General features: G+C 36.5%; 1 protein-coding gene across 1 annotated transcript in view; it reads right to left on the reverse strand.

Moving 5' to 3' along the window:
• The window catches only part of LOC144653413 (neuroepithelial cell-transforming gene 1 protein-like), a 24796-nt gene extending 16945 nt beyond the window's left edge, over window positions 1-7851 (reverse strand). The window contains 4 exon segments of the mRNA XM_078513402.1: window positions 1505-1555; window positions 2617-2718; window positions 7587-7641; window positions 7764-7851. Coding sequence (XP_078369528.1) covers window positions 1505-1555; window positions 2617-2718; window positions 7587-7641; window positions 7764-7771 — 216 coding nt within the window. The 5' untranslated portion in view covers window positions 7772-7851.
• Between the last annotated feature and the right edge of the window lie 4395 nt (window positions 7852-12246).

Below are 12246 nucleotides of genomic sequence, written 5' to 3' on the forward strand. Positions count from 1 at the left end.
ATTCTTGTTGACGAAATTACGCCTTCACAAAAGGTCAAATAACCTTCCAGCATATGAAGGCGTGAAGGGATAATCACAAATACAGATGATATTTCAATATTTCACATTACCCAACTCTTTATTTAATAAGAAAACAACTGAACTTGGAAAACCAACCAGTCTGAAAATAAAACTAACAAGTACGCAGACAAGAATCGACTACGTGGTTATGGATTTTGTTCAGTGGATGTTTGTCAGCAAAGTAAGACTGCTTCGGCTTAATGAGACAGCCATCATAAGCAGTTTCATTATGCTCCGGAACAGCTGCAAGTTCTTTCATTGTTTGTGCTTTTTTCATGTGTAAACATGATATTGTTGATTGTTATGTCGTGTACAAGCTTGAGTACTGAATACTTATACAAGTTCCGGTTTTCAACCATGAGATTATATCGATGAGTATTCAATGCAATCAATGACTAATCGATGCAATCAATGACTAATCGATGACCAAAAATTTGGTGGCCTATCGATTAGTCATCGATTACTCATTGATCATCGGCAATAATCAATGACTAATCAACTGATTACCTATCGATTACCTATTGATTACTCATTGATGTCATTGATGTCATCGATTAGTTATGCCTGGTATCATGGATCTGACTTCCACATTTATATATAATACCCTTAGCATTCCTTAATAAATTGCTTAAATTTTGAGTAATGGAATGTTTTGTAAATGGTGTCATTACATTGTCAATAGTTTCAACCAAAGGCTACTCTCATGAGCTGTGGAAACATGTTGTGCAGTCATACCCTCTGTGGTTTTATTTTATTATTCATAATAACTATTTTTAGTCCATTCCATTTTAGTCCAATCACACACAAGGGGGTAGTTGATGTTTGTATAACATATCAATATGAAAGACCATCCCAGTTTTACACCCAATGTTTGCCAAAAAAAAAGCCTAAAATATTCAGCTCTTGCATTGGTTTCGCAGAGGTCATGGATTAAATGATAATGATAATGATAATGCATTTATATAGCGCATTTTCCATACGTTCAAATGCGCTTTACACACCAGACCACAACACCGGGAGCTTTGTGCCCTACTCTTTGCGAATAGTGTGTGGGTTCTTTAACGTCCCCTGTTATAAGACTGAAGATACAGGAGACGGGACCTATGGTTTATCGTCCTTTTCCAAGAAGACTAGAATGTCTAACCATTTGCATTAAAGTCTGGTTTGAGGCTGAATCTTTTTCAGGATTTCTTTTGTCAACTGAAGTTATTTACACAACTGCAATGGTCTTTCATCCGTATTGCAAATATACATGTAAGTAATTACCCGGTAATCTGCGATCAGGCGTTCTTTTTGTGGCAGGAGGGAAAAGGAATTTCTTTTTCTCCCTTTCCTCCCGCTGCGGAAAAAAAGAATGCCTGATAGCAGGTTAACATGTATATTTCATATACTCACTCCAACGTAATATTATTAACATATTTATAATAAATAATGATATTCTAACCTTGATATCCTTAATGTCTAGATTTTTAATGCTTAAATGGCTGCCACGTCTCTGCAATAAAGAATGAGTTCACAGTCATGATTTGGAGGAGTAACTAAACCTCAACATAAGAAAGTGCCAAAACTGGGAAATGTGTTCATAATAACAGGGGTTCATTATACCAGAATTCTGTTCCAATACATTTCACTGTTGGTAACTTTGGCTGAGCTGAAGAATTTCCTTTGTTACATGTTCAACACAATAAAATGGCACCCAGGATGCTAAATCGAAACATTATGCTAACTTATTTATAATATATAAATTATATATAATTTAATTATTTATTTATATATATACTTATATATAATACAGTATTCAACAGTTAGACAACAAGCTTGCATAAGTTTTCGATGAGCAAAGCATGGCCCAGTTGACTATTGCTGACATAGAAAACAAGGGCAGGTAGCCAAATTGTTTAAGTGGACACCAAAGGATATCAGTCCAAATTCTACAATTTATTTTAATGAGGTTAAATATATTATTTGACTTAGTTAATGACTAGGAGCTAATTGTGGCTGTTCTGTAGTTGACTGGCGTTAGCTTGGCAGGCTGGCAATTTCCTATGCATGGCATTTACTTCTGGTCAAAGCGCTGCGGGCAACTTCCGGCGCTCTCGTGGTCAGCGGTTAACTGCCGCGATCTTATGCGTGCGCTGTTGCATGTGTTAGTAGTTTTCACTGAGTCGCGTAGCTTCACTGAGTTTAGTGCTCAAGGCGTTCTGGCTTACTTCGAATATTTTTTTTTCTTTTTTTTTCCACTGAATTCCATTCAGTATGACGGGAGCTGGGTGTGGCGGGCGGGGCTCGTGGCTGGGTTGTGGCTAGGGCAGGCTTTCGGGGTGTTCTTGCTACCTGGGTTTGGGGTCGGCAGCTCCAGCCCTCAGGTTCCTTGGCACCCAACCTTCATGTGCGACGCACTTTTAAGCCAAAACTCAAGAATAATTTTCTCTTTCAAGATATCAAATCGACAGTAATGAGGGAGCCAATCAGATTGATTCACAAATTGGCAATAGATTATGACAAGTGTCCTCTATAAGACAACATCAAATTAATACAATGTATAAACAGCAATACCGTGAGAGATCTTAAAGATCTTCGAAGACTTTCTTGTTTTCTTGTGATACTTGAATTTAAATCGTCACTTTTCTCTGAATTCAATGTTCTTGACATCTGTACCTGCAAGGATAAAATTATTTTTAAAAAATTATGCTAAATTCAACTAATATAATGCATGTACTGTAGCTATGAGTTTAATGATATACATCTTAAAATTTGCTAAATCACTTATTAGCACAATTATAGCACACTCAAAAACATTTACTCAATTCTGATTGGATGAGAGCAGCACAATATTAATTAATTATTAATAATTAATTAATTACAAGCAATAAATCAATAATATGGAATTAATTATTTAATTTCAAATTGTGATCCCTAAAAGTACTGAAATATGTTTCCATGGCATTAAAAAACAATCGATGTACATCTTCCCAGGTTTTCCAGAGTTGTTTGAAAGATTTCTGAAAATGATTTGAAGATTTCTGAAGTAAAATCTTTCAAGATTTCTGAAGTCAACCAGAAGACTACCAAAGTTCACTTGAAGATTTTTAAAATTGACCCAAATTGCATCTAGCTTTACATCCAGAATTATAGTTCAGTATTTCTAAGCAATAGATCACAGTTGCTCTTATTGAGGTCAAAATTTGCTCATAATAAACTCCACATAAAGAGTGTCGTTTCTTTAGTAACACAAGAATTTTAAAGAATGACGACACACTTTGCAAGTTTAGAATCAACTCAACTGCCGATTACAGGTGATAAAATACACCCTTGACTTCTGCCCAAAAAGCTCTACTCTAAACAATGATTTCATAGCGTCAGGTTTTTATACAATTCAAATCAATATAACTATGCAAGAGTGCGATTGCAGTAATATAACTTTAGTGGCATGACCTTGCAAACAGTCTGTTAAATTCTGATAACATACAGTGTCTTAACTGTAAACCAAATCTGCTGACTCATTAATTAATGGAAAGCCCATTACTTTCCAGTTGTTACTTATCAATTTCAAATTGCAGGCATTTTTTGGGTGCAGTAACTACAGCTTATTTTTCAACTGTATTATCTTAGTAAACTGTTTTGGTGTTGAAAGCAAGCCCTACAAAATTTTAAATTAGAACAATGTACATCTTAATTAATTAGGGTTGGAAAGATCGACCTAAAAAACAGCAACAACTTTCTAACTGCCGTAATTAAAACAATTCTGATACTAACAGTGGATTTCTAAGCCCTAATCTAAACATTTTAAAATTGAAACATATCCTACCTTCTATGTTGGAAGACATTGCCGTATGAATACAAATTACACAAAGTTTCTTTTCACTACACAACTATTTCCTGAAGTATCAAGTTACCGCATATTTTCCCAGGAGACAAATTATTAAACCATTGCGCAAAACTGTTAGAAATGCAGTCTGATGTTTTGAAAACTAACAAAAAGTGTACACAAAGTTCAATGTTTAAAATGAAAACAAAGGCAACTTGAAATTCAAGCTGTCAGTAACAGGAGTTTTCAACACAACAGAACTAATTACAATACAACTCAAACAACAATTTTGACACTTAAAGGTTACTTTACTGACATCAAATAAATTCACTTTACATCTGCATAAATTAACAGTCAATTCAAAAACAGTGTTGATGACAGATTAACACAAATATTATTTAGTTATACTATATTATTTACAATTGGATTAACAATCTACCAAATAATCAGGGATTTAGCTAAGGAAACACTAAGCTGGCTCATCAACAAGCCCAGATGGCTTTTCTGGCCTTGGCAGCTCTAATTAAAAGTGTACCTATTCTTTGTTTTTATGTGAAAATTCAGCCGGATTAAAATTCTCTTTTTGCTGGTGAAATTAGCCAGCAGCCAGCCCTTAGAGACAACCATGAATTAAAATATGAATCTGCTTTACGTTAGAACTAAATAATTCGCATCCTGCACATATTACAAGTTATTTTAAACGGATGTGTTATGCTCTCTTGTGTTACACCCTGGGTGGTAATGACTTACAAATGCACAGTATATTTCATAAACCACATGACTTGTATAGAAAAAAATTATTTATCGCTTGTCAATATCACAATATTATGGAGCTAAAGCGCAGACATTAATTTTTTGGAAACAGGGGGAATAAGGCACTGGAAGTGATATTCTTTGTTGTAGGCACACTTAATTTTTCACTTCTACCAATGAGTTGGAAAGCTCAGGTTTTGGCATTTATAACTTGTCAATTTTAACAAAAATAATGTCAAAAAACAATCATTTGATGATTTATTAGTTTATCATGTTTTCCTCTCCACTGATTTTAAGTCTGAAACTTTGCAGTTGTTTTTAATATAGAAGTAAAGTGTCAGATAATGTTTTGGGTGTTAAATGTCAAATAAAAATATCAATAACTAAATAATATACAATTCCGGGTACTATATAATTTATTGTTCTTGGTGATGTAGCTAAGCAATACATTTTTATAGTTTATTTTTAAATTAAATTCAACAGTGTATAATTGGTAAAATACATTTGTATCAACTAAAAACTAACGACCATGTTATTTTACACAGGTTTACTTTTAAATCTTAATTATCAAAAAGAGGAAAATTCGTATCAGACAAAATGTAAAAATGTAATATCAAATCAACCCTGATAAGATATAAAATTAATAGCAATATACTTCATAGAACATTCTAGGATGATTTTCCAAAAAAAAATTCTTTGAGGGAGGCCATAATATTTGAATTGAGGAAAATGATCCTTGGAGAGAAACCTTGTGGGTCTGTAAAAATTAGCACAATTATTTCTGCTTTGTTTCTAGCACTTTCACATTATACCTAAAAAATTTTCCCTTTATATGAGTGCTACATGGCCTACTTACATTGTATTATACTTGTAACTCCATTGACACAAATTCACTATCTAAATTACATTGACCTGCTCCTAGCAAGACTGAAGCAAGCCTCGTAGCTCAGTTTGTTAGAGCAACAGCGATCTGATCCTGAGGTGCTGGGCTCAAATCCCATCAGTTGCAAAGATTATTCTCTGTATTGTCAGTGGTTTAATTTCTAATATGGCTACTTGTAGTGTAAAAGGTATTGTTTCTTTGTTGCTAGCGCTCACACAAACTGTAAGAAAACAGTCTGATTGAAACTAGTGGTCCATAAGCTGGTGCGTATCTCTGGTTTATTAGCATGAAGAGAGTACGAGTATTTCTACTTCCCCCTGGATGGGATATGCTAGTTCATCACAGGGTTACCCTTAAAAAGAATTTTGCTGTACTAGCTGGTAATTAAAATACAACTAGGGGTAGACTGAGGCACTTGCATGTACATTAATAAAAACACTTTATTTTGAGTGCTACCTTAATAAAAATTTCCTTTCTATTTTGAGTGTTACGCAGGCTACTGACTATGCTTGTATGAAAGCCCTGTAAATAAATACACAGTTCTGGCTGAACAATAACTGTTATCACAAGGGGGAATTAATACCGCCCACATTAAACTTATACAGTCTAACAGGAAAGATATTTGTGAGACTGAATAAGAGATATAAAATAGATCCTTATTATTGTCGTCTCTAAGACAACAACGTAACAAAACAGGAGAATTGACGTGACTGGAAAATTCATTGATTAGAAAAATAAACCCAACGTTGAAGAGGAAAATAATAAATGTTTTGTTCAAATCATCATGTCAATTAATTACCACACCTTGTCTGACATAATATCACAAAAATAAAGAAATATTCGTCACATAACACGTTCACTAGTTAAAAATTCTCCAGCGTTTTTTAACTTCCTTTAAGCACTAAACTTAAGCTTAAAGCTCATTATTTTTAGACCCACATCCTTCCTTGTCAACAACTTCATCTAAAACACTTTGATTTCCTTAATCAAACAAGTATAAATTATTTAGAACACCAGAGAAAAGGTTAAGTTTGTTTTGAATGAAATATTAAGCAAGAAGCCCAGAATTTTAGGCGGAATAAAGTCGCACTACCTACGTATGATGAAAAACATTAAGCTTACCAAAAATTCCATCTTTCCCCAAACAAGCTAATATTTCTCAAATTTTAACAAACTGGTCTAACATCTGTTTCTTTGTGGTAGTTAAGATTACATTTTCACAATGAGTTGTTCTACTTTGTTATGGTTTCTTTCTGCTATAAATTTTTAATCGCAATATCAAAATGAAATCTAGAACGCGCCGACCGCGTTGAAAGCAAAGAAACCATACAAGTGTAGAAAAATGCTTTAACATTCACAATGCAAAATGATGACTTTCCTAAACGTTTCTCCGCCTTTAAATATTGCAAAACTATTTTCTCCCTTTAGGGCAAATGTGGTTACATGTGCTGACAATTAAACTAATCGTATAGGACAATTTTGAAGGAGTTTAGCTAAGACTCAATCGAAAATAGCTTACCTCTAAGACATATCTTGATGTTTACATCATTGACTTGAGTATAGTAAAAGAAGCTTAAGTCTTAACGACTCCCCTCAACTTGAAAACAAATCATTCATGTTTGCGTAAAAGATATCCTACCCCGTCTCTATCAGTGCTTTAGAATGAAGTGACAATCGAAGTTAACACGGCAAATATGATATACAAAGCATTGAATAATTTTTGGTCGCTGCTAAGCGGGCCGATATCTGTCACCAAATTGCTCTAAATTATTGGGCAGTCACGGGTGAAATCATGTTTACAACAATGCTTATTGTCGTTTCAAAGTCTATTCTACCTTGACTGCTATCAGAAAGATAAATTGCTCTTCATTATTCATAGAATGATTGAAAAAGTTTAATCGACGCATGCAGGACTGAACGTATAGAGCGCGTCACCACGAGTCAACTCAATCTCGAATGGTATTTGCGTTCGTTAAAATCAGCTTTATATGCAAGAAGAAGTTTAACAAAGCGGGGAATTGAAATTTCGTTAAACGATGAATGATATCTTTACAAATTGAGAGAAATACGTGATTTTCATACCTTCAAACATCCCTTGTCGCCGTTAATTCTCTTTTGTTTACCGATTTGGCCGGATCTGAGTTCCATGTAACAAAGAGCATGAGTACAAAGATAAACAACAGCATGCAATCTGCAAATACGGGCAGGTTCTATTGAAAATCAAAACTGCGTCATTCAGCGTTAATTCAGCCAGCTTACCTCGACATTCCCGTGTGACGCTGAAAAATTTGAATATCAAAAGAATGCTCTCGAAATCTTTTGAATAGCAAAAAAGCTTGTGTCTTTCTTTGGCGAGTTGAGTAACCTCGCGCGCTGCATTCGAATCAAACCGGACGTCGCTCAAAGCCGCTGTGAGCCAATCACATGAAAGGATTTAGCCAATTGCACCAATCACATTCGGGGAGGGAATCGAAGAGAGCTCGATCAGAATTTTTAATTGAAAGTGAGGTAGTTTTTTTTGCTTTGTGAACTTTCAGAAAAGACCATTTGGTGTATATAGGACATGAATTTATTACCAGAAATTTAATTGAGAAGGTTAAATATAAGTGTACCAAACTGGTTTACACTCCCCTCCCTCCTCCACCCTCACCACCAAAAAAATCTTCGTACACCAAAGTCCCAAAAATTCCCTGGGTAACGTTCTATTTGTCCTCCTTTTACACGAAAACGCTACAAATTCAAATTACGGTAAAAAGTAGTCCTAGTATTCCAAGGCTATACTTTTTTTTGCAAGCTTCTAGCTTTAAACCCAACCGTGTCAAAATAAAGGTAATTTTGCAGTGCATGATTGCAAGCTCCCTCCCCTCCACAACCCCTCAAAAAAATTCTGGCATGAACAATTACCAAGTGCCTTCCCTCCCGGCCCGTCTGTCCGGCTTGTGACACCAAAACGCTATTTAGGGGCCCGAGAATAGCAATTTTCGCGGAAATCGGGCTGGAGCCTTAAAAAATGTGCCGGAAAACTTCAGAAATAAAAAAAATCACATCAAAACAAAACAAATAATGTTGGGAACATCGTACTTCCTCAAATAGGGAGAATGCTTAACATTTTCGGGATGACATAACTGTGACCCTCGCCCATCGTGGCACGACTTAAACAATAGTTATAACAGTCGAGAGAGTTGTAATCCTACGTTAGCTAAATTTTGTCCCTCCTTTCTGTCCTTTGAATTTCCCTCATTTCTTTTCCGCATATTACAAACATAAACAATGAACAATATTTTTTCTCAAGCTGGCAAAACGTTCAACTAGCAATAGCAAAATTCAAAACAACTCTGTCAACACACACACGAACTGAAGAGGCAACATTAGGGTTTAGGGGGTAGTTTCGATTAAATTTAGTAAAATAACGGTATAGATTTTAATATTTCAGGCTATTAAATATATTCAGATTGTCTTACCTGACATGATTCTTGTTTTTGTTGTTATTTGAAAAATTTCAGTCGTAGGGGGAAGTTGGATGAGTACATCGAGAACTAAGTTCAAAACTTCCGCAAACTGCATGTGTGGATGTTGGACAGCCGAAACTTTTTAGCAATACAATGAACAAGCGAAGCCCATAACGTAATGTATTATTTGGGTCATTCAATTTCCTGTCGGGTGCGTATTTTCCCGCCGGTCACTCAGAGGTCCTAAGTTAGCCTTAAAAAGGATGTGAAAAATTTTCTTGGAATTTACGGTAGTTCATTACAAAAATTTTCTAGAAGCAACTAGAAAGAATCACAAAGCATCTAGCTTTTAACAGCTCTTGTTTAACTGTAGTCGCCTACTCTGCAATAGTATTAACATTTAATAAATAGTTCAATCGAGTTTAAAAAGTGGCAGATGATTAACTTGAATTTTACACAGGGTTCAAATTACCGTTAAAGATTCGATTTACCGCCTTCCCAGTTGAAGGTATTTTGTTATAAGTGTCCCCTTATTCCAATAAGTGCACTAGTGTAGCAACAAGAAAAAGTCCAGTCTGTTAGAACAGACTTAACCGAGTTACGGTTTGTTGTTTGAGCACTGACTTCAATGATGTAAAAAAGCCGCCTTTTTCCAATAATGGGAGGCGCGTTGACCTAATGTATTGTATTGTATTTTGCTGGACTCTGGATCGAGCGTTCCAGGTTTGAGCCCGGGCTGAGATCACTGCGTTGTATGTTAATGCTGGGCTAACTCTGGGATGGACTGCCATCCCATCCAGCGGGGAGTAGAAATACTCCTGGTCGCTTTACGCCACAGAAACCGGGGATAAGCTCTGTAAGCTCGGGCCTGATGGGCCACTAGGCTCCAGACTTTATCTTACCTTTTCCAATAAGAATCCTTCCTTGAGCTTCCTCCATTTGTCCTCGAGCGTTAAATCGATTTTTAAGGTAGTTGTCTCTTTTTTCCATAACTAAGGAACTTTCAAGTCGATTAACCTTCAGAGGCGTTTCTCGTCAAGATCAATATTTATATGGATTATTTGTTTGAGTGTAAAGGGAATAACAACAGGCAAAAGAGAGTTTTCGGGAACGAATATCAGTTCGAAAGGAAGTTGGAAATAAGCAAATGACTTTCCGTACATTGGACTTCCTCTGCACAATATCGGAGACGGATATTCTGTGGTTAAGTACAGTTTGATGTCGCTTCAATATCTAACATTTCCGAGAAACAAAAATTATTTAGGGGAAAACTTTGTGATAAGGCAGGGGTAAACGCGAATTTGAGAGAAATTTTAAAAAGTTTAAAGAAGGTATAAAAGAAAGAAAACTATTTTTGGAACGCCACCAGACAGTTGACCCCCACGCAAGAGCACCCCAGGTTATCAGGGGACTGTTTCGGTGTCCATCAACTAATTTTTGACTCAGTTCAAATTCTTATTTTAAAATCACACTAAATCGTCAATATTCCTTATTTCTCTAGATTTTACTAATCCTTTAAAAAAAACAATCTCCTCCCAAGCATTTCCAAAAATCATGCACCCAAAAAACATGGCAAAACATAGATTTGTGCAATTGGATTTGTGTAATGAGCATTGAATTTTTGGATCGCTCGAAACGCAAACGACAGAACGAGATACATCCGTATTAAACCCAAGTTAAGCGGTTGAAAAACGCCTTTAGGTTTACCCCCGTCTTAAAGAAGTGTGACTTACCTTTCTTTCATTTGATAGTTTGGAGATGCGTGGTATATAACGTTCCCAGAATGTCGTCGACATCGCCGGGCGTACTAAGCGGCGGCTGGTGAACAACTCTGCTAACTTGTCTGTCGTACACTTTCTGTTGTTGCTCTCTACTTCCTTGACAATATACCGTATTTTCTCGATTAAACGCCCCCAGCATTAATTTCAAACTTAGCCAAGTGGACCCGGCGTTTATTTAAGCCCGATGTTCATCAAGCAAGGGTTTTTATTCATTATTTTTGACAAACAAGTATCTGTCTAACATACCTACAGCTTATTATACACCCAAAAAATACCTGAGGGGCCTATTTTCAACAAAGACCCGGCGTTTATTTGGTACCCGGCGTTTAACTGAGAAAATACGGTATACAATTCCTTCTTATGAAGAGTCTCCCTCCTTCCTATCTGTCACTTGGTCTCCTTCCCCTCCCCCCTTAGGCTTTACCAAGAGGAAGTCACACCATAGGTGGAAAATATGATAATAGTACTAGTACTCATCCCTTTGTAGGAGGCGCAGTGGCCTAATGGTTAGCGCGTTGGACTCCGCATCGAGCGGACTGGATTCAAGCCCTGGTCAGGATCATTGTCGGTTGTGTTCTTGGGCAAGACAATTTCGTCTCATACTGCCTCTCTCCACCATGGTATATAAAAGGGTATCAGCGAATTTAATTCTGGGGGCAGCCTTGCGATAGACTAGCATCCCATTCAGGGGGGAATAGAAATACTCCTAGTCGCCTCGTGCTACTGAAACCGGGATAAGCTCCGGCCTGATGGGCCACTTACTAATTCCTTTGATACGAGGCAATGATCATGTTCATAAGGTTGTTACCAGGAAATTGTAACTCAATGTTAGAAGCCTCTGACCACATAAACAGAGGATGGTAACCCTGTGCTTCCAAATAGAACGAGACAAACTGGTAACGCGGTACGATGTATGCAAGTGGCCTGTCAATCAAAGACTGATGTCGTCACGTCACAAACAGGCCAAAGAAGATCTGAAGCCGGAGATTGTGACAGGGAAAACGAGAGGCTGACCGTAAACAATCACTTAGAACTTTGGAGCTCAAGCGGCGTGAAACTAAACGGGTGAGTACAATATGATTATAAAAGATTTCAAAACTGCAAAAATAAAAGTGGAAGTTGGCTGCGGTTTTGTTCGCTTTACAATACAGGACTGATTATCACATACGTGCCATGTAAGAAGAGAAAGTCCCAAAATATTTTATTTCTTTTTTCTTATACTATAAACGGGATAGGACTTCGTGAGTAAGTGTCGCAACACATCGTCCAATTTTAGAAGCACTCATGAAGTCTGACTTGTCGCCAGTGGATATCATATGCGTCTTTAACTTGAAGTTTGGGACGATAGCATGGGGTGTGCTTCTGTTTGGGTCTTAGCTTTGATTTGAAAACATTTTTCTAGCACAGAGACGAACGGGAAACCTGAAAAAGGGTTCAGTCTTTTGTTAGTTGTTTATTTAGACTCTACAGAGGCTTTAGAGTTTAAAATACACACGGTTATATTTATAGTAG

This window comes from Oculina patagonica, chromosome 5 (genome assembly GCF_052425735.1).
Source record: "Oculina patagonica isolate OP01 chromosome 5, crgOcupat, whole genome shotgun sequence".
In the NCBI taxonomy this organism is placed as follows: domain Eukaryota; kingdom Metazoa; phylum Cnidaria; class Anthozoa; order Scleractinia; family Oculinidae; genus Oculina; species Oculina patagonica.